Source organism: Haliotis rufescens, unplaced genomic scaffold (genome assembly GCF_023055435.1).
Source record: "Haliotis rufescens isolate VD_foot unplaced genomic scaffold, xgHalRufe1.0.p SCAF_60, whole genome shotgun sequence".
Taxonomy (NCBI): domain Eukaryota; kingdom Metazoa; phylum Mollusca; class Gastropoda; order Lepetellida; family Haliotidae; genus Haliotis; species Haliotis rufescens.
In genome coordinates, this window is record NW_025964335.1 from 2661692 (window position 1) to 2685440 (window position 23749).

A 23749-nucleotide genomic window follows, 5' to 3' on the forward strand; every position below is an offset into this window, starting at 1 on the left:
CCCGATTCGAATATTTACAGACCGTCATAGCTGGAATATTGCTGAGTACGGCGTTAAACAAACAAACAAACAAACAACAAACAAACAAACAAACTTTGACACTGAAGATGTACTGTTATACTCAAGACACTGGCTATTGCTTTTTTCAAACTAAATCAAAACGTGGAAGATGCTGTACGATGAATCATTTTATTTCAAATATATCATTGGTTGGTTGTTTGGTTTGGTGTTTAACGCTGCACTCAGCAATATTCCAGCTACAGGACGGCCAAATATATCGGCCAAATATATCAACAAGCGTCGAGTATCGATTAGTATCGAAATATTTCAAATCAAACACTCAGTTGATATTCTCTTAAAGCGGCTTTAAAAAACAAACAAACAAAACATTAAACCTAAAAAACGTTCTCCGTTTACATGATCACCGACATGAATGAAATCACACTTGCTGTTAGTGTTTCCACCCGACACTGTTTTTACAAGCCCATGCGTGCGTGACAGCTTTAAAGCCTACTGAAGGGCTCGTTCCCATGGGATGTCACTGAAATATACATAGCCCGCTGTCAGTGTTTCTTCAGCGGGATGATCGATTTCCAGGTACGTCCGTCACGGCCTACACTCGCAGTCTCCTCCATTCTTGAATCTAACCTTGGACATTCTTCCCACAACGCAAATGAGTCGACACAGGTAAGATTCTGACACACATATAACCTTTACGTTTCATAATGTAAATTGCATGATTGACAGTGAAGGAAATGTACGCCTTTGCAGTGAAATAGGAAATAGACAAGGTTGATTGATCTGTTTATAGATAGAATGTTCGATCAGGGGCATTACGTGCACAAGTTAAGGCGGGTAGGGCTGTGAGAGGTAAGTACTCTGGCAATATATAGAATTATGTCTAACTTCCATCATAAGACCCGCGTCGATCGGGGTAGAACTGGTCTTCAGAGACCCATGCTTGCCGTAAAAGGTGAATATGCTTGTCGTCAGAGGCGACCATCGGGATCGGGTGGTCAGGCTCGCTGACTTGGTTGATGCATGTCATCGATCCCAATTGCGTGGACCGATGCTCATGATGTCAATCACTGGATTGTCTGGTCCAGACTCGAACATTGTTGAGTGCGGCGTTAAACAACAAACAAACCATCCAACTCAATCCGGGTACTCTTTTCACAAGACCGTGGAGGCTGTCTTGTCGTATGAGCAAAAGTATTATCCTCAATATTGCTTAATGCCCAATGCCAATATCAACGCATAATACTATTCCAAAAGAGACACGATTGACTCCGGGGCAGTGGGAGTCGAAATTGGTTCACGGAGTTGCGTCCCTTAGCCATGCTGGAACCGCATACCCAATCCCGGATTAATTTCGTCCCTGGTGTTCCCCAAAGTGATCATAAAGTTTTTCTCCCAAAATAAGCTAACAAGCCGTGATATAACTTAAATACTGTTCAAAGCGACGTTAACACTGACTAACACTGACATTTAAGCGTATGGCTGTCTGACTGACAATGAAACATGTCTACATATGAACACATCTGTTCCGCTGATACAAATGGGCCGGTGGCCTCATTGTTCCCACGGAAGACAAGCCGCCTCATTGACTGAATTATGCATACTTCGCACTGTTGTAGTGTGTGTATCTCAAAAAGAGAATACGAAAGTGTGTTTGGCCTGTAGTTACATAATTCGCACTAATTAATGAAACATGTTCTGCTTCTTCACTGTGTTCTCTCTCACCCGTGAAGATTCCGGGGTAGAATAGATCTTCAGCAACCCATGCTTGCCCTAAAAGGTGACTATGCTTGTCGTAAAAAGCGACTAACGGGATCGGGTGATCAGGCTCGCTGACTTGGTTGATACATGTCATCGTATCCCAATTACATGGATCGATGCTCATGATATCAATCACTGGATTGTCTGGTCCAGACTCGATTATTTACAGACCGCCGTCATATAGCTGGAATACTGCTGAGTGCGGCGTTCAACAACAAACAAACAAAAATCACTGTGTTCTCATAGTACTATTTTTATGATTGACGCTACTGCGCTGTGCATCACTGCGTTTGTTTGTCTGTTTGACGCCGTACGTGAGTGTGGCAAGTTGATGAAATAAAAGAATTTCGGCTTTAAAAATTCCCAAGTGTATGTTTTCGAGAGTTTAATAGGGATTTGTATATGCTATTGTCTTTTTTTAACTTGTTGTTTTACGCAGAAATTAGCAATATTCCAGCAACATGACGATGATCTGTCTATAATCGAATCTGGATCACACAACGCAGTGATTGACATCATGAACATCCAGGGGCCACGGGTGGCCCAGTCGTCTAAGGCGCCGCGATTCGCTGTCCAGAGTTGCGTCCCTTGGGCACGCCAGAAACCTCTGATTGTGGGTTCGAATCCCGGTTCGCCCCGATTATGTTTCTAGGTTTGTCAGCACCATACCCGTGCTCGTGGGTTTCACCGAAGTGGTAAACGTCTGAGACCTGCATCACTTCGGGCTTTCCTCCCACATTAGTGACCCGTGAAGATCCGGGGTAGAATAGGTCTTCAGCAACCCATGCTTGCCTTAAAAAGGCGACTATGCTTGTCGTAAAAGGCGACTTACGGGATCGGGTGGTCAGGCTCGCTGACTTGGTTGATGCGCGGTCATCGATCTCAATTGCATGGATTGATGCTCATGATATCAATCACTGGATTGTCTGGTCCAGACTCGATTATTTACAGACCGCCGTCATATAGCTGGAATATTGCTGAGAGCGGCGTTAAACAACAAACCAACCAACCAACCAATCCTCCCACATTAAGCTGACACGCCGTGATATAACTGGAATACGGCGTTAAACCTCACTCACTCACCCCATGAACATCCAAAATTCGCTCTGATTATGTTTTTGGGTTTGCCATTACCAACACGTGTCTTTGAAAAATTGGTAAACATCCGGTCACTTCGGGCTTTCCTCCCACAGCGGACTGACACGTCCTGATGTACTCGTAACTGGAACACAGTTCAAAGCCGAGTTTAGACTCACACACTCTTCCTCTAAATGAGGTGAGGTGAAATGGGATTTCGTGGCCTTCCTATCGACGTATTGGACGTGTTTGTGGCTGCATGTACTTGTCTGGATTTATGGCAATTGTACATGTTATGGCGCCAGCCTACAGAAACACCATGGCCGGTTGGAATATGGATACCCCACTCAGGCACAGTTTTCTGACTCCGAGCTGACCAGTCCTTGTTTTAGACCCTTAATGCTGAGTGCCATGAGGATAACAAGAAGTTCAACGTATTTTTGGAATGACACGGCCAGGAGATCGAACCACCGACCTTTCGCTCTCCGCGTAGATGCTCTATCAACCAGACCTTGGAGGTGGTCTCCACTAAGATGGGGTTAAGAACAAGGGGGCCTGGTGTCAAGTTAGTGAAAAGGTCACATGTGGACCTGCCATTTCATATTTTTAAGGGCTGGGATTCGGTGTTGGAGACATGATTTTTTTTTCAAATACGCTTTGAAAACGCAATTGTTAGACTTTTTCAAGGAGCAATTTTTTTTTCAAAAGAAAATCCCACACATCCCGATCATTCCAGAATATCGGAGCCCCGAGAAACTCACCATTTCAACCGTTAGCCACGAAGTGCTCGTGCTGGCCGATCAAGGAATGAGTTTTCTTTAAATTTACTTCTTTCTATTGTTTGTTTGTTTGTTGTTTGACGCCGCACTTAACAATATTCCAGCTGTATGACGGCGGTCTGTAAATGATCGAGTCTGTACCAGACAATCCAGTGACAAATAGCATGCGCATTGATCTACGTAACTGGGATACGATGACATGCATCAACCAAGTCATCAAACCCGAACACCCTAACCGGTTAGTCGCGAGAAGCGTGGCTTGCTGAATACCAATTCTAATATCTTTACGTTTCTTTAAAACCAAAGGTACTAAATTAATCTATATTCAGTGTAAACCGCGGGGCGAAAGAAAGTATACCGAGTCTTTTTTTTGTAATAAATTATTGAAAAATTAAATGAACTGTTGTTAAACTTGATTATTTCTGATTAACCATCACTCCGGCAACAGTTTGAAAAAGTTATCTGTGGCTGGGTAATTTTGTGTAAAATATGTTGGTTCTATATGAAGACAGTGGTAAGAGCTTAATGTGTGGCCACTACCAGGTTTGAGTGTGTGAGTATGGTTTTACGCCACTTTTAGCAACATTCCAGCAATATCATGGCGGGGGACACCAGAAATGGGCTTCACACATCTTACCGATGTCGGGAATCGAACCCGGGTCTTCTGCGTGACGAGCGAACGCTGGAACCACTAGGCTACCCAACCGCGCACTACCAGTTTTGAAATTTAAGATAAGAAGAAATCTAATTTGATGATAAGATGTCAAGGATCCCTATCAGCAATGTTTTATAGGCGGTTGTTTTTTGTGTGAATTTATTCATGTTTTAAATCAAATTATATTTTAATATATAAACCATGTAGAAGTATTTTTGAGTACTGACTTGGCGCCAGTATATATAAGATCACTAACATAATATATTTTTAAATTGAAAATCACACATATGCCCCTCAGTTAACACACGGTATAAATTACAAATATCTCCATCACACAAGGAATAACGATCAGCTTGATGTTAGAAAATGTCACCGTGTCAGAAGACAACATTCGATCGCCTTTGGTGTGGATTGCGCGGCTCGAATCCAAATGGAAACACTGTTTTCGTCAAACTTGGCTATCAAGTGATAGATATAAATTCCGTCCGGGGTAGAATATTAATAGGTCTTCAGCAACCCATGCTTGCCATAAAAGGCGACTATGCTTGTCGTAAGAGGCGGCTAACGGGATCGGGTGGTCAGGCTCGCTGACTTGGTTGATGCATGCCATCGATCCCAATTGCGTGGATCGATGTTCATGATGTCAATCACTGGATTGTCTGGTCCAGACGCGATTATTTACAGACCGCCTTCATGCAGCTGGAATATTGCTGAGTGCTGCGTTAAACAACAGACAGACACTGGCAAGTATTGTTAAAAAACTAAGAACTGTGCCAGGTAATGAACGCACAAGACAAAACTGTCGTGATTAAATGCGAAATTTGAACCCGAGAAGGAAAACACACACACACACACGCACGCACACACACACACACACACACACACACACACACACACACACACACACATGCATGCATCTCCAGGAAAAACTGTGTGCTTCCGTGCTGAATATTGCGTAAAACAAGTAAAAAAAGACAATAGCATATTATACAAATCCCTATGAAACTCAGACTATCGACACACACTCATACACGCACGCACACACACGTACATTCACACACACGTACATTCACACACACACACACACACACACACACACACACACACACACACACACACACACACACACACACACACACACACACACACACACACACACAAACACACAAACACACACAAATGCATGCATCTCCAGCAAAAAACGGTATGCTTCCATGCTGAAAGATTCTGAGATCGATTCATTCTATTGAGCTGTGCTTGTTGAATTTGAAGGTCGATATTGCTCATTGTTTCTACAGTGTTATATTGCACCGAGCCAGCGAAAGGTTTGCATTCCGGTCGACGACATAGCATCGTGCATAGCGTTCTGGAGTGAACGGGTTGGTTTATGTAACACTGATAATTGAAAATCCACGAGCCTTTTAGTGTGTTAGTGTAAAGAGATAGGTGGTCATACAGTCCGGAGTATGTTTGTCATAGACAACACTTCATGGTTTTCCTCATGTATAGATGGTGCTGTTACCATGGTGTTACTGATACTAGATGCAATGCTTGTTTCTCCTGGTATTTTAGACGATGCAGAAATAATTAAAATTCCTTTCACATTTTACATGATGCGGTGACAATTGCGCTCGGGTTCCAGAGGGTGTGATGGTTTCTCGCTTCTGTATAATTACACTTGCTGCAGTGAGAGTTTCTCCTGGATTTTTTATACAATGTAGTGAACGTTTCTGCAGCAATTGTACATGCTGCCGCAAATGTTTTCTTCACATTAAACATGATGCCAAGATATTTTCCCCCTTAATCTGCACTATAGTTACGTCTTAATTGACTTCATCCCACGACAGTTCTCGGCGTGGTTTACATGGTGCCGTGATAGTTTTACTTGTGTTCTACATGAAGCTGTTTTAGTTTTCCTTGTATTTTACATGATGCCGTGAGGGTTTTCCTTGTGTTCTACATGAAGCTGTTTTAGTTTTCCTCTTATTTTACATGATGCCGCGATAGTTTTCCTTGTGTTCTACATGCTGCTGCTGTAGTTTCCCTGGTATTTTACATGATGCCGCGATAGTTTTCCTTGTGTTCTACATGCTGCTGCTGTAGTTTTCCTCATATTTTACATGATGCCGCGATAGTATTCCTTGTGTTCTACATGCTGCTGCTGTAGTTTTCCTCATATTTTACATGATGCCGCGATAGTATTCCTTGTGTTCTACATGATGCTGCTGTAGTTTTCCTCATATTTTACATGATGCCGCGATAGTATTCCTTGTGTTCTACATGCTGCTGCTGTAGTTTTCCTCGTATTTTACATGATGCCGCGATAGTATTCCTTGTGTTCTACATGATGCTGCTGTAGTTTTCCTCGTATTTTACATGATGCCGCGATAGTTTTCCTTGTGTTCTACATGATGCTGCTGTAGTTTTCCTCATATTTTACATGATGCCGCGATAGTATTCCTTGTGTTCTACATGATGCTGCTGTAGTTTTCCTCATATTTTACATGATGCCGCGATAGTTTTCCTTGTGTTCTACATGAAGCTGCTGTAGTTTTCCTCGTATTTTACATGATGCCGCGATAGTTTTCCTTGTGTTCTACATGCTGCTGCTGTAGTTTTCCTCGTATTTTACATGATGCCGCGATAGTTTTCCTTGTGTTCTACATGATGCTGCTGTAGTTTTCCTCATATTTTACATGATGCCGCGATAGTATTCCTTGTGTTCTACATGATGCTGCTGTAGTTTTCCTCATATTTTACATGATGCCGCGATAGTTTTCCTTGTGTTCTACATGAAGCTGCTGTAGTTTTCCTCGTATTTTACATGATGCCGCGATAGTTTTCCTTGTGTTCTACATGCTGCTGCTGTAGTTTTCCTCGTATTTTACATGATGCCGCGATAGTTTTCCTTGTGTTCTACATGATGCTGCTGTAGTTTTCCTCGTATTTAACATGATGCTGTGATAGTTTTTCCCGTATTCCATTTGATTTCACAAAGTTACTCCTTGAAATTTACATGATGTTAAAATAAACTTTTTTATATTTCAAGTGATGGCATGACAATTTCTCCTCATATACTAGTATATGATGCAGTGTATTTCTTCACCTCCTCTTTTGAATGATGCCGTGAAATATCTCCTATTTAACCTGATGCCATCATATTTTCCTCAGATATTTTTGACGATACCGTGGTAATGTCTCTTATTTAACAGACCCGTGAAGATCCGGGGTATAATAGGTCTTCAGCAATCCATTCTTGCCGTAAAAGGCCACTATGCTTGTCGTAAAAGGCGACTTACGGGATCGGGTGGTCAGGGTCGCTGACTTAGTTGAAGCATGTGATCGATCCAAACTACATGGATCGATGCGCATGATATAATTCACTGGATTGTCTGGTCCAGACTCGATTATTTACCGACCGCCCCCACATAGCTGGAATATTGCTGATTGCGGCGTAAAACAACCAACCAACCAACTCTTATTTTACAAGCAGTGGTAATGGTGATGGTGAAATGGGGTTTCTCGCCGCGTTCAAGATCATTGCATTTATAAAATTGACGTGCATGCACGTGTGTGTGCGTACGTCTGTTTGTACTAGTCCAGACTTATTCTGGTTGTAAAGTGCTAGCCATTAAAGTGAGATACCATACAAACCAACCCACTCAGATTCAGTTAACTGATTCATAGCCACACAGTCTTGTTTGTTGCCTCTTAGTGCCAACGCCGGGTAGGTCCACAGGTACCGTGGTTTTGAATGACGCGCCAGGGGATCGAACCCCCGACCTTCAGCTCACCGGGCAAATGCTCTGTCCACTAGACTACGGATGTGGTTGTGTCTTACTCGTTTATCCGTTATTATGTATGTCAAGGTTGACATGGAAGTATCGGTTATAGCCATAACGGGGACATGGGTGTGTCAGTCGACAAAAGCGTTGCTCCAATGGGCATACAAGAAATCTATGATCGTGGGTTCGAATCCCGGCACTCCCCGATTATGTTTCTTGTTCTTTCAGCAACATATACCCACGCTCGAGGGTTTAACCTGGTTGGTAAACGTCGGAAACCTGGATCACTCTCTGGCACGCCGTGATGTGACTTGAATACTGTTTAAAGCCGCGTTAAACCGCACGCACTCACGCCACACCCACGGTCTCACTCACGCAGGCACGCACGCACTCACGCACTCACTCACTCACTCACTCTCGCCCCTAAATGAAAGGCTCTCCCATGGAGATGCCGTGTTCATAGTATAATTCACAGGTTCAGAATAACAAGTTACTTTTTAATGCAAAATGTGTGAATGCTTGCACTTTTCGCGAACCCCCACTGTCATCACTGAATTTCGGTGGTCTATGTGGTTTTCACAGCTGTTTTTGTCTGTGCGCCACCCGTAGATTCGGTGTCGGCGGAGAGTGTACGCTGGCTATTATTCTTGCATTGACAATATATATGTTTTCAGTCATATGCTGGTCGATTGCGTGTCACCGTAGCCTGACGGCGTGGCACATTGCACACATTAATCATTGGTTTGCTGTCATACAGCTTGAATAATGCCGAAGGCGGCTTTAAGTGAGAATGACCAAACATAATCAGGAGAAATCTCTGATAAAAGGGAGCGGTGGGGTGTTTTTGTGGGGAAAGAACGTCTGGGTGAGATTATCCAAATGGGTACAATGTGTAAGGCCCACTTCTGGTGTCCCCCGTTTGAATATTGCTTGAATATGTGTAAAAGCGGCGTAAAACCATACTCACTCACTCTGACAACGTAGAATCCACTGTACGATTTCGACTATATCGGAAGCATGTTTTTATGAATCATTTTCAAGTCGTCATGATACCACGTGCACCGAACCAGTCACGTGTTCAAAAGTCAAAATATGGAATACTGAATCATTTTCTTCACAGATGTTTCAAATTGGGAAAAGTTATCCACATGTCTACCATAAAATAATTTAAAAGATTTGGTATGGATCAACCTGTTCAACAAAACAATGACGCTCTTTGAAATATTCGACCGTCAACATCATTCACTGTTGTTTTTGACGAATCATATAATAACATATTTCTGTGAAACTGTACTATTACAACACATAACCAATTACAGAAGCAACTGTGCTGAACGATTTGACCTATTTCCACTAATTTAAATCTGGGTGTGGCAATTGCTCTTGATGATGAATCGTGCAATCACGCTATGGAATGGAAGTAGTGCAACATTCGCGGCAATAGCCCGATGAGTTTATGCGTTTGTTTTACATTTTAATGTTTTAAATTTAGATTTTATTTTAAAAATAATACCATGGAAAAGTATTCTTTAGGTGCTGACTAAGCGCCAGTGCAGTACTTTTTCACCTCAGTCATATAGCTGGAATATTGCTGAATACGTCGTTTAACAACAAACAAACAAAACCCTCGTATCATCTACCGCACTGTGCACGATACGAGATTCACTAGTGGCCCAGTCGTCTAAGGCGCCGCGATTCGCTGTGCAGAGTTGCGTCCCTTGGGCACGCCAGAAACCTATGATTGTGGGTTCGAATCCCGGTTCGCCCCGATTATGTTTCTAAGTTTGTCAGCACCATAACCGTGCTCGTGGGTTTCACCGAAGTGGTAAACGTCTGGGACCTGCATCACTTCGGGCTTTCCTCCCACATAAAGTTGACACGCCGCGATATAACTGAAATTATGTTAAAAGCGGCGTTAAACCCCAACTCACTGACTCACATGTTGTTTTTGCCAGTTCGACCAGGAGTCTGGATGACCCATTGGATTAGTACAGATACCAATCAAGGTGTTGGACGCTTCACCGGGTTTCATTTTGGTCTATTCATGTGGGCGTATTTCCAAACAGACTGACTAATCCCTGGAACTATTACTCCCATGAGTTGTTCCGTTCTCATATAATATTCATCACCCTAGTGAGTAGGCCATTCATTGCATTGTCTGTCGAAAATCATGCAGTGCGGTGTGGGCGGGATAATAACACTGTCGGACAATAACACAGCACTCTGGTAGATGAGAGGCGTTGAATGTATTGTATAGTACGAAAACTTAACATTTAAAAAAAAAAAATCGAGTTTTTTCTCGTTACTTCCATTATTTATTCGTTATTTTTAAAATAATACTGAAATAATGAGAAAATAACCGATATTTTGATAGAAATCGACAAATAATCTAATTAATGAGAAATTTCGATTTACAATAAATAAATAATGCTACAAATTTGGCATCATTAGGCTTTCGTATGACATGTGTATGGTGATGAAGTGCGAACAATTCCTAAGTGTGGTATATTTTATAGTCGGGGAGTGGGCGGAATGTAGTGGGGGTTGGGTGATCTGAGACGGGATATTTTTCTTATCAAGATAATTATACAGTTATGTTCTCTGTTAGGAGTCCAAACATTTTATTAATCGACATTTTCAGGACAACTATCATGTCTTGTGTTTGGTTCATCATTGTTTGATAAAATTTGGGGCAAATTACTCTTTGCCGGGGTTTTCAGGCCAATGGTTATTGCTAGTCTGTAGCGACGTGTGTGTGGTTGCTTGTACTAGTCCGGACTAATTTAGTGCAAGCCCACCGAGATACCATGCCCAAATTAAACATGAGACTGAGAGAAAGGCGACCATGCTTGTCGTAAGAGGCGACTAACGGGATCGGGTCAGGCTCGCTGACTTGGTTGAAGCATGTCATAGATCCCATTTGCGTGGATCGACGCTCATGATATTAACCACTGGGTTTTCTGGCCCAGACTCGATTATTTACAGACCATCCTCATATAGCTGGAATATTGCTGACCAACCAACCAGAGAGTATACTGACTCCGAGCCGACCATTCCTTGTTTTATCCTATTTATTCAAAGCGCCAGGCAGGGTAACAACAAATACCATATATTAAACGTCTGGGGGTGGTCAGAGGTGGTCCCACGGGTTTCAGGAACACATTACTTTTTAAAAAGAAATATCATGCCGCCCCTCAAAATCTCAAACTGACCCCATTGACCGGACAGTTTATACGCAAATTCATCGGTGTATACGTACACAAGTAACTGTATCTTACATTAAGCATGTATTATCCTTGAAATCAGTCGTGATTAATTTAAAGTACTGTTCCGAGAGCGTTAAGCATGACTTTAGAGACATTTCTGTCGATAAGCAAGGCACAACAAATTATACAGCTATGTTTGGTGCGGGTTAAACACGGTTTTGAGGCGTATTGATGGTTTTAAACACTTCCGGGGCGACCTAAGTCACCCTGGTAACACCGTGTATTGATAGTTCCGCTCTTTTGTGCATAATTCCTTTTGCACGCCAAAGGACGCTTCAAAGAATAAATCTAAACACCGAATACCATTGTCTGCTCTCCCAGAAAGTACATCAATAAATCAATATCAGTGTATTGTGATTCTGAAAGGTTCTGCTTTGATAAACGATCGACTGAAGTGACTGTTCCACCTGACTACAACTCAGTCTGTTGTTCGACCCGTAGCGGATGTCAGATTTACGACAATACACATCTCTGAGAACGGCATCGCTCGTAATGTGCCTTCCGCTTTTAGATATTGGAACCTCCCAACACGGCGAAAAAACTTCGAATTCATTGTTTACGATAATCGAAGTTGGACGCCAGCATTGGTAGATTTTATAGTTTATATTTATGACCTATGGTATTGAATTCATTCTATTTTTAGAGAATAATATGAATATTTACGTCTGATTGATCGTCATCGGTTTTGTCAGCGAGTTAAAGGTGAACGTCATCATTTAATTGTTTGCATGTCCAGTGTGAAGTCATCATTCTATTGTTTGAATGTCCAAGATGAACGTCATCATTCTATTGTTTGAATGTCCAGTGCGAAGTCATCATTCTATTGTTTGAATGTCCAAGATGAACGTCATCATTCTATTGTTTGAATGTCCAGTGTGAAGTCATCATTCTATTGTTTGAATGTACAAGATGAACGTCATCATTCTATTGTTTGAATGTCCAGTGTGAAGTCATCATTCTATTGTTTGAATGTCCAAGATGAACGTCATCATTCTATTGTTTGAATGTCCAGGGTGAACGTCATCATTCTATTTTTTTAATGTCCAAGGTAAACGTCATCATTCTATTGTTTGAATGTCCAAGACGAACGTGATCATTCTATTGTTTGAATGTCCAAGATGAACGTCATCATTATATTGTTTGAATGTTTATGGTGAACGTCATCATTCTATTGTTTGAATGTCCAAGATGAACGTCATCATTCTATTGTTTGAATGTCCAAGGTGAAGTCATCATTTTATTGTTTGAATGTCCAAGGTGAACGTCATCATTCTATTGTTTGAATGTCCAAGGTAAACGTCACCATTCTATTGTTTGAATGTCCAGTGTAAACGTCATCATTCTATTGTTTGAATGTCCAAGACCAACGTCATCATTCTATTGTTTGAATGTCCAAGGTGAACGTGATCATTCTATTGTTTGAATGTCCAAGGTGAACGTGATCATTTTATTGTTTGAATGTCCAAGATGAACGTCATCATTCTATTGTTTGAATGTCCAAGGTGAACGTGATCATTCTATTGTTTGAATGTCCAAGGTGAACGTGATCATTTTATTGTTTGAATGTCCAAGATGAACGTCATCATTCTATTGTTTGAATGTCCAAGGTGAACGTCATCATTCTATTGTTTGAATGTCCAAGGTGAACGTCACCATTCTATTGTTTGAATGTCCAAGGTAAACGTCGTCATTCTACTGTTTGAATGTCCAAGACGAACGTCATCATTCTATTGTTTGAATATCCAGTGTGAAGTCATCATTCTATTGTTTGAATGTCCAAGACGAACGTCATCATTCTATTGTTTGAATGTCCAAGGTGAACGTGATCATTCTATTGTTTGAATGTCCAAGGTGAACGTGATCATTCTATTGTAAGAATGTCCAGTGTGAAGTCATCATTCTATTGTTTGAATGTCGAAGGTGAACGTCATCATTCTATTGTTTGAATGGCCAGTGTGAAGTCATCATTCTATTGTTTGAATGTCCAGTGTGAAGTCATCATTCTATGTTTGAATGTCCAAGACGAACGTCATCATTCTATTGTTTGAATGTCCAAGATGAACGTGATCATTCTATTGTTTGAATGTCCAAGGTGAACGTCATCATTCTATTGTTTGAATGTCCAAGGTGAACGTCATCATTCTATTGTTTGAATGTCCAGGGTAAACGTCATCATTCTATTGTTTGAATGTCCAGTGTGAAGTCATCATCATTCTATGTTTGAATGTCCAAGACGAACGTCATCATTCTATTGTTTGAATGTCCAAGTTGAACGTGATCATTCTATTGTTTGAATGTCCAAGTTGAACGTGATCATTCTATTGTTTTAATGTCCAAGATGAACGTCATCATTCTATTGTTTGAATGTCCAAGGTAGACATCATCATTCTATTGTTTGAATGTCCAAGGTGAACGTCATCATTCTATTGTTTGAATGTCCAGTGTAAACGTCATCATTCTATTGTTTGAATGTCCAGTGTGAAGTAATCATTCTATTGCTTTATTCAGTCCAAGGTGAACGTGATCATTCTATTGTTTGAATGTCCAAGATAAACGTGATCATTCTATTGTTTGAATGTCCAAGATGAACGTCACCATTCTATTGTTTGAATGTCCAAGGTGAACGTGATCATTCTATTGTTTGAATGTTCATGGTGAACGTCATCATTCTATTGTTTGAATGTCCAAGGTGAACGTCATCATTCCATTGTTTGAATGTTCATGGTGAACGTGATCATTCTATTGTTTGAATGTCGAAGACGAACGTCATCATTCTATTGTTTGAATGTCCAAGGTGAACGTCATCATTCTATTGTTTGAATGTCCAAGGTGAATGTCCAGGGTAAACGTCATCATTCTATTGTTTGAATGTCCAGTGTGAAGTCATCATTCTATTGTTTGAATGTCCAAGACGGACGTCATCATTCTATTGTTTGAATGTCCAGTGGGAAGTCATCATTCTATTGTTTGAATGTCCAAGACGAACGTCATCATTCTATTGTTTGAATGTCCAAGGTGAACGTGATCATTCTATTGTTTGAATGTCCAAGGTGAACGTGATCATTCTATTGTTTGAATGTCCAAGGTTAACGTCATCATTCTATTGTTTGAATGTCCATGGTAAACGTCATCATTCTGTTGTTTGAATGTCCAAGATGAACGTCACCATTCTATTGTTTGAATGTCCAGGGTAAACGTCATCATTTTATTGTTTGAATGTCCAAGGTGAACGTGATCATTCTTATGTTTGAATGTACAAGATGAACGTCATCATTCTATTGTTTGAATGTCCAAGGTGAAGTCATCATTCTATTGTTTGAATGTCCAAGGTGAACGTCACCATTCTATTGTTTGAATGTCCAAGGTGAACGTCATCATTCTATTGTTTGAATGTCCAAGGTAAACGTGATCATTCTATTGTTTGAATGTCCAAGGTTAACGTCATCATTCTATTGTTTGAAAGTCCAAGGTGAACGTCACCATTCTATTGTTTGAATGTCCAAGGTGAACGTCATCATTCTATTGTTTGAATGTCCATGGTAAACGTCGTCATTCTATTGTTTGAATGTCCAAGGTGAACGTCACCATTCTATTGTTTGAATGTCCAGTGTGAAGTCATCATTCTATTGTTTGAATGTACAAGATGAACGTCATCATTCTATTGTTTGAATGTCCAGTGTGAAGTCATCATTCTATTGTTTGAATGTCCAAGATGAACGTCATCATTCTATTGTTTGAATGTCCAGGGTGAACGTCATCATTCTATTTTTTTAATGTCCAAGGTAAACGTCATCATTCTATTGTTTGAATGTCCAAGGTTAACGTCATCATTCTATTGTTTGAATGTCCAAGATGAACGTCATCATTATATTGTTTGAATGTCCAAGACGAACGTCATCATTCTATTGTTTGAATGTCCAAGATGAACGTCATCATTCTATTGTTTGAATGTCCAAGGTGAAGTCATCATTTTATTGTTTGAATGTCCAAGGTGAACGTCATCATTCTATTGTTTGAATGTCCAAGGTAAACGTCACCATTCTATTGTTTGAATGTCCAGTGTAAACGTCATCATTCTATTGTTTGAATGTCCAAGACCAACGTCATCATTCTATTGTTTGAATGTCCAAGGTGAACGTGATCATTCTATTGTTTGAATGTCCAAGGTGAACGTGATCATTTTATTGTTTGAATGTCCAAGATGAACGTCATCATTCTATTGTTTGAATGTCCAAGGTGAACGTGATCATTCTATTGTTTGAATGTCCAAGGTGAACGTGATCATTCTATTGTTTTAATGTCCAAGATGAACGTCATCATTCTATTGTTTGAATGTCCAAGGTGAACGTGATCATTCTATTCTTTGAATGTTTATGGTGAACGTCATCATTCTATTGTTTGAATGTCCAAGGTGAACGTCATCATTCTATTGTTTGAATGTCCAGGGTAAACGTCATCATTCTATTGTTTGAATGTTTATGGTGAACGTCATCATTCTATTGTTTGAATGTCCAAGGTGAACGTCATCATTGTATTGTTTGAATGTCCAGGGTAAACGTCATCATTCTATTGTTTGAATGTCCAAGGTGAACGTCATCATTCTATTGTTTGAATGTCCAAGGTAAACGTCGTCATTCTACTGTTTGAATGTCCAAGACGAACGTCATCATTCTATTGTTTGAATATCCAGTGTGAAGTCATCATTCTATTGTTTGAATGTCCAAGACGAACGTCATCATTCTATTGTTTGAATGTCCAAGGTGAACGTGATCATTCTATTGTTTGAATGTCCAAGGTGAACGTGATCATTCTATTGTTTGAATGTCCAGTGTGAAGTCACCATTCTATTGTTTGAATGTCGAAGGTGAACGTCATCATTCTATTGTTTGAATGGCCAGTGTGAAGTCATCATTCTATTGTTTGAATGTCCAGTGTGAAGTCATCATTCTATGTTTGAATGTCCAAGACAAACGTCATCATTCTATTGTTTGAATGTCCAAGATGAACGTGATCATTCTATTGTTTGAATGTCCAAGGTGAACGTCATCATTCTATTGTTTGAATGTCCAAGGTGAACGTCATCATTCTATTGTTTGAATGTCCAGTGTAAACGTCATCATTCTATTGTTTGAATGTCCAGTGTGAAGTCATCATCATTCTATGTTTGAATGTCCAAGACGAACGTCATCATTCTATTGTTTGAATGTCCAAGTTGAACGTGATCATTCTATTGTTTGAATGTCCAAGTTGAACGTGATCATTCTATTGTTTGAATGTCCAAGATGAACGTCATCATTCTATTGTTTGAATGTCCAAGGTAGACATCATCATTCTATTGTTTGAATGTCCAAGGTGAACGTCATCATTCTATTGTTTGAATGTCCAGTGTAAACGTCATCATTCTATTGTTTGAATGTCCAGTGTGAAGTCATCATTCTATTGCTTTATTCAGTCCAAGGTGAACGTGATCATTCTATTGTTTGAATGTCCAAGATAAACGTGATCATTCTATTGTTTGAATGTCCAAGATGAACGTCACCATTCTATTGTTTGAATGTCCAAGGTGAACGTGATCATTCTATTGTTTGAATGTTCATGGTGAACGTCATCATTCTATTGTTTGAATGTCCAAGGTGAACGTCATCATTCCATTGTTTGAATGTTCATGGTGAACGTGATCATTCTATTGTTTGAATGTCGAAGACGAACGTCATCATTCTATTGTTTGAATGTCCAAGGTGAACGTCATCATTCTATTGTTTGAATGTCCAAGGTGAATGTCCAGGGTAAACGTCATCATTCTATTGTTTGAATGTCCAGTGTGAAGTCATCATTCTATTGTTTGAATGTCCAAGACGGACGTCATCATTCTATTGTTTGAATGTCCAGTGGGAAGTCATCATTCTATTGTTTGAATGTCCAAGACGAACGTCATCATTCTATTGTTTGAATGTCCAAGGTGAACGTGATCATTCTATTGTTTGAATGTCCAAGGTGAACGTGATCATTCTATTGTTTGAATGTCCAAGGTTAACGTCATCATTCTATTGTTTGAATGTCCATGGTAAACGTCATCATTCTGTTGTTTGAATGTCCAAGATGAACGTCACCATTCTATTGTTTGAATGTCCAGGGTAAACGTCATCATTTTATTGTTTGAATGTCCAAGGTGAACGTCATCATTCTTATGTTTGAATGTACAAGATGAACGTCATCATTCTATTGTTTGAATGTCCAAGGTGAAGTCATCATTCTATTGTTTGAATGTCCAAGGTGAACGTCACCATTCTATTGTTTGAATGTCCAAGGTGAACGTCATCATTCTATTGTTTGAATGTCCAAGGTAAACGTCATCATTCTATTGTTTGAATGTCCAAGGTTAACGTCATCATTCTATTGTTTGAAAGTCCAAGGTGAACGTCACCATTCTATTGTTTGAATGTCCAAGGTGAACGTCATCATTCTATTGTTTGAATGTCCATGGTAAACGTCGTCATTCTATTGTTTGAATGTCCAAGGTGAACGTCACCATTCTATTGTTTGAATGTCCAGGGTAAACGTCACCATTTTATTGTTTGAATGTCCAAGGTGAACGTGATCATTCGATTGTTTGAATGTCCAAGATGAACGTCATCATTCTATTGTTTGAATGTCCAAGGTGAACGTCATCATTCTATTGTTTGAATGTCCAAGGTGAACGTCATCATTCTATTGTTTGAATGTCCAAGGTGAACGTCACCATTCTATTGTTTGAATGTCCAGGGTGAACGTCATCATTCTATTGTTTGAATGTCCAGGGTAAACGTCATCATTCTATTGTTTGAATGTCCAGGGTAAACGTCGTCATTCTATTGTTTGAATGTCCAAGGTGAACGTCACCATTCTATTGTTTGAATGTCCAGTGTGAAGTCATCATTCTATTGCTTGAATGTCCAAGGTGAACGTCACTATTCTATTTTCCACGACGACGGTCGTTATAGTTATTGTAAGTAAATGAGTTAAATGAGTCACATCGTCAGTATCTCAGCCATGCCGTGACAATAAAAAGCCATACATTAAAAATAAATACATCGAGACTATATGAAAACCTGCCAACGAAGAAAAGTAAAACAATTGCGTTGATCGATGCCCATGATGTCAATCACTGGATTTTCTGGTCGAGTCGATTATTTACAGACCGCCGTCGTATAACTTGAATATTGCGGCGTTAAACAACAAACAAACAATATTCTAGCTATACTATTGGGGATTGTCATCTTGGTTAAAGCTGTCCTTTTCCTGCTAGATTGAGAATATTGAAGCAACATTTTTATGTGTGTTGAAAGTACTGACAGAGGACAGATAACTTTAGTTTGCAAGAATGTCGAAATTTAAACGAACATCACAAAACTGTTTATTTCACTAAATGAATGCATTTCATTACAGCATCTGGAAGCGATGACATAAGCATGTGCGACTCAGAGGGATCGATGTCATCCGGTACCCAGAATTCAATAGTGACCGTAAACATTGACGATTTATTGAACGTTATTGATGATGAAGATTTCGATCCGGACGAAAGGGACAGAATTCACGATCTACAGACGTTTCTTATGAAAATATGCCACATGGGACTCGACAACTACGGTGAACGTGCCATTTTGGACTCACTGGACGCAAAGACCCCGGATTATCACGCTCAAGATGCTCAAGGAAGGACAGCGCTGATGCATGCTTGCATTGCCAGGAAGTCAAACGTTGTGCAGTTTGTGACGTCACGGTGTAGTGACGTCACACAGCGAGACAATGACGGAAATACGGTGTTGGTGTATGCGATCCGGAGCGGGGACTCTGATATAATAGAGAACATACTTGATTGTGATCTAACAACATATGAGCTACTCAACGCCAAGAACAATATAGGTGATTTTAATGTTTAAGTATTAGCTGACTTTCTCAATACACTTTGAGTTCCTCAATACCCGTACCCATGGAGCTTCTCAAATGGAATAGGTCCCAGCAACCTGTAGACCCGTGAAGACCCGGGGTAGAATAGGTCTTCAGCAACCCATGCTTGCCGGAAAAAGGCGACTATGCTTGTCGTAAGAGACGACTAACGGGTGGTCAGGCTCGCTGACTTGGTTGATGCATGTCATCGATCCCAATTGCGTGGATCGATGCTCATGATATAATCACTGGATTGTCTGGTACAGACTCGATTATTTGGCAGACCGCCGTCATATAACTGGAATATTGCTGATTGCGACGTTAGACAACAAACCAAATCCAGCAACCTATGTTTGTCGTTACGAGTAACTGGCTCGGGCGGACAGGCTCAGTGACTTGGTTGATTGCATGTCATCGTATCCCATTTGTGGATATCTTTGCTCATGATGTCAATCGCAGGAATTGGTTTTATCAACGTCAAATACTCAATTCACTCAACTGGGATACGACGAGATGCAATCAGTCAGGTCAACGAGCTTTGCCACTCCGTAAAAGGCGACTATGCTTGTCGTAAAAGGCGACAATGCTTGCCATAAAAGGCGACTATGCTTGTCGGAAAAGGCGACTAACGGGATCGGGTGGTCAGGCTCGCTGACTTGGTTGACGCATGTCATCGTATCCTAATTGAGAGGATTAATGCCAAAGCCGAGTGGATTGATGTCAATTACTGGATTGTCTGGTCCAGACTCGATTATTTACAGACCGCCGTCAAATGGCTGTAATATTGCTGAGTGTGGCGTAAAACAACAAAACAAAACCCACGTGTCTTCGCCAAAGTGGTAGGTGTCTCCATCGTGAGTCACTCTCAGCTTTGCGTGGACACGCCTTAAAGAGGCGCTGAAATAAGTCCGTTCAGTTTCGATGCATGACAATTCCATGAAAGTATAGTGGTGCCACTTTGGTACCATCGTGTTAATTTGTTTTAATTCAAAATTTCTCGTTATTTCATTTTATTTTTAAAATACGTTAAAATAAGTTTCCATTTATTGACATAACAAACATGATCAAATTACGAGAAAATATTCGAAGACTCGAGAAAAAGTTCGAAGTTTCACGTTTTTAAGTAAACTTGAAATAGCGAGAAAATAATCGAAATTGCGAAAATATACTCGATGTAACCTGAAAATAATCGAAATTTCGAAAACAACTTTGAAATAACGAGACGTTTCAGTTTACAGGAAATTGCTACCAAAGTGGCACCATTTGGATTTCGTACTATTGAAAAAAGCTTACAGTGTCGGATGTTTGTTTTTGGAGCCAACTAATGCACCTGGGAATCCCCTGTCAGAAGTGTCCCCAGCAACCATGCTGGTCGTAAGAGGCGACCTAATGCATCGGGTTGTCAGGGTTGCTGACTTGGTTGATTGTGTGTCATGGTACGCCGACGGCGTAGAACGTTTTATATGATGTCTATCACTGGATTGTCTTGTCCAGACTCGATTATTTAAAGATCGCCGTAATAAAGCTGGAATGAAACTCAGTGCGGCGTAAAACAACAAACAAAACTGTTAGGGACCACTTCAGTTGGGATCGAACCGACATGGGTGATTGCGTGTTATTTCACAACGATAGGGGCACGGGTGGCAAAGTCGTCTAAGGCGCCGCGATTCGCTGTGCAGACTTGCATCCCTTGGGCACGCCAGACACCTATGGTTGTGGGTTCGAATCCCGGTTCGCCCCGATAATGTTTCTAGGTTTGTCAGCACCATACCCGTGCTCGTGGGTTTCACCGAAGTGGTAAACGTCTGAGACCTGCATCACTTCGGGCTTTCCTCCCACATTAAGCTGACACGCCGTGATATAACTGGAATAATGTTAAAAGCGGCGTTAAACCCAACTCACTCACTCACTCACTTACAACGATGGTATGGATCGATGTTCATGAGTTCAGTCACTGGTTGTCGATTATTTAAAGATCCACGTAATGTAGGTGGAATAAGGCGACAAATTATGTGTTTGTTTGTTTGTCTGTCTGTAGTGTAACGCCGCACTCAGCAATATTCCAGCTATATGACGGCGGTCTGTAAATAATCGAGTGAGAACCAGACAATCCAGTGATTGATATCATTAGCTTCGAACCACGGAACTGGAATACGATGACATGCATCAACCAAGTCAGCGAGCCTGACCACCCGATCCCGTTAGTCGCCTCTTACGACAAGCATGGTAGCTTAAGGCCTATTCTATTCTGGGATCGCGCCGACATGGCTGTGGATTGTTTTCTATCATTAGGGGCGGTCGGGTAGCCTAGTGGTTAAAGCGTTCGCTCGTCACGCCGAAGACCCGGGTTCGATTCCCGACATGTGTGAAGCCCATTTCTGGTGTGCCCCGTCGTGATATTGCTGGAATATTGCTAAAAGCGGCGTAAAACCATTGTCACTCATTAATTATCATTGGTTGTGCCTTGTTTAGACTAGATTATTTACAGATAATTCTCACATAGCTGAAGTATTGTTTAATGCTGCTGTACGCAATATTCACTCGAGACAACTTTCTGTCTATTCCAGGTTTGACAGCAATGGATGTCGCCCAGAAGAAAGGAGACCCACACATCATACAGTTGCTGGAACATCGCAGGCCCGCCCACCCCAGTGTCAAACAACTTCGGAAGCGGACGGACAAAAGACAACCTCGGCTCCCTCCGGCGGCTGTTCCAACTGCGAGTAAACCCCTGTCGTTAAAGTCACATAACACCAACGGGAATCCCCGCCTGCCGTTCTACCACAGCAAGTCATTGGATACAAGCGACCATGTGACTAAACGTCATCTTCCCGAACGAGGTTTTTCAGCTGACCGTGCACCTTTTCATCAAGCTCAATGTACCAGTGATACAGAGTTACATCGTCAGTCCGACAGTGCCGCATACGATGACGTCACACCTCGGGATAATGACGTCACACCCCGGAATGATGTGTGCAGTGACAGAGGTCAAATGTCAGGTCTGCCTCAAATTGCTTCACGATTTGTAGAGAAGGCAAGACATATTGACAGAGGTAGATCTCGCAGAGACTCAGTGTCGTTACCGGATCTACGAGATTTGAATGGGATGTTAGTGTCGTCAGGAACGACAACTCCCTTCTCACGAAATGGGAGCCGTTTGACTTTAACATCACAAGAATCTTTAGACGAAGATGTCTTTGCGGAGGACGCTCAGAAAAGGAAAGATTCTTCAGTTAAGAAATTGCCTGTTCTTATCCCCAAAAGGGTCCTTAACTTAGAAGCAAGACAAAGGGGTTTTGCAAGGACGAGAAAGAAATCAAACAGTACTGAAGATTTTATTCACAACAGTATATTATTTTAAGCCGCAGCATTAGGAGGTCAACCATAAAGTAAAAGATTGATGGGGTTGTAGAGGAAGCGAGGGCTGGGGGCTGTGTTTCGATTACTGTTTAAATCGATCACGCAATATATATGTGTGACAGGAGAGGGTGTGGAGTCTGGGAACATATGACTTTCCCTCTTTTGTAGCTCAACTAACTGAAGGTCAAGAGCGTCCATGTCGTGGTCCGATGGTCCATCGCCCCACGTGCGCCGTCCGCCCGTTGCATACGTCTTCTCTTCAAGTTCCACTGGACCAGGGAAGCTGAAACTTTACTTATTCCCACCTATGATGACCCCCCAACCCCCACCCCACCCCCCCACCACCCATCCCCCATGTTTGTTCAGAGGTTCGAATCTGATTTCAAAGTGGCTACAATGACAGCCACACTAACAAAACATTTTAATGGCCAAATGTTATGAAATTTGGTGTGTGCGCAGTTGGTACTGAGGCTCAACATATATGCTCCCGTGTTTTTCAATATTTGAAATGTTTACCGTGTTTGACCATGCTCTTAAATTGTCTCGAAATGCATAGTTTCATCTGTAAACTTATCCTTAGAAATTGACAGAATGTTGGAGTGAAACATTGCCTCATACTTTTCTTCTTAAATGTTTTGTTCAGTTCGTCTAGGAGATTAGAACAAGTAATTGTTCGTGTTATATTATCCGTAACATCGGCAAAAGAAAGAATACACTTGAAAAATGTGACCAAATCATTATACACGTGATCAAAACGTTACTAGTTTGAGTGAGTTAGTGAGTATGGTTTTACGCCGCTTTTACCAATATTCCAGCAATATCACGGCGGGGGACACAAGATACCCATGTCGGGAATCGAACCCGGGTCTTTGGCGTGACGAGCGAACGCTTTAACCACTAGGCTACCCGACCGCCCCTTACTACAATTTGAAAACAGGCGCCAAAACACTGAAAACTTTATGTCCAAAACACAACTGTGATACCCGAATCAAATACATCACCATAGAAAAATCATTTCTTGTTTGTTTCACCATGAAACATGGGGTATACTTTCTTTTGCCCAGCAGTATATGGCTTTTATTTATTAATTCTTTTATATTTATATCATTCCATGATATGAAA

The 23749-nt window shown here is 41.0% G+C and overlaps 1 protein-coding gene across 1 annotated transcript; it reads left to right on the forward strand.

The window, feature by feature from the left end:
• The first annotated feature begins 489 nt into the window (after positions 1-489).
• On the forward strand, positions 490-22896 carry LOC124140827 (ankyrin repeat domain-containing protein 34B-like). The gene is made up of 3 exons (XM_046508603.2): positions 490-687; positions 18767-19243; positions 21835-22896. The coding sequence occupies exons 2-3, from the start codon at positions 18790-18792 to the stop codon at positions 22626-22628; spliced, it is 1248 nt and encodes a 415-aa protein (XP_046364559.2). The 5' UTR covers positions 490-687; positions 18767-18789; the 3' UTR covers positions 22629-22896.
• Positions 22897-23749: the final 853 nt, after the last annotated feature.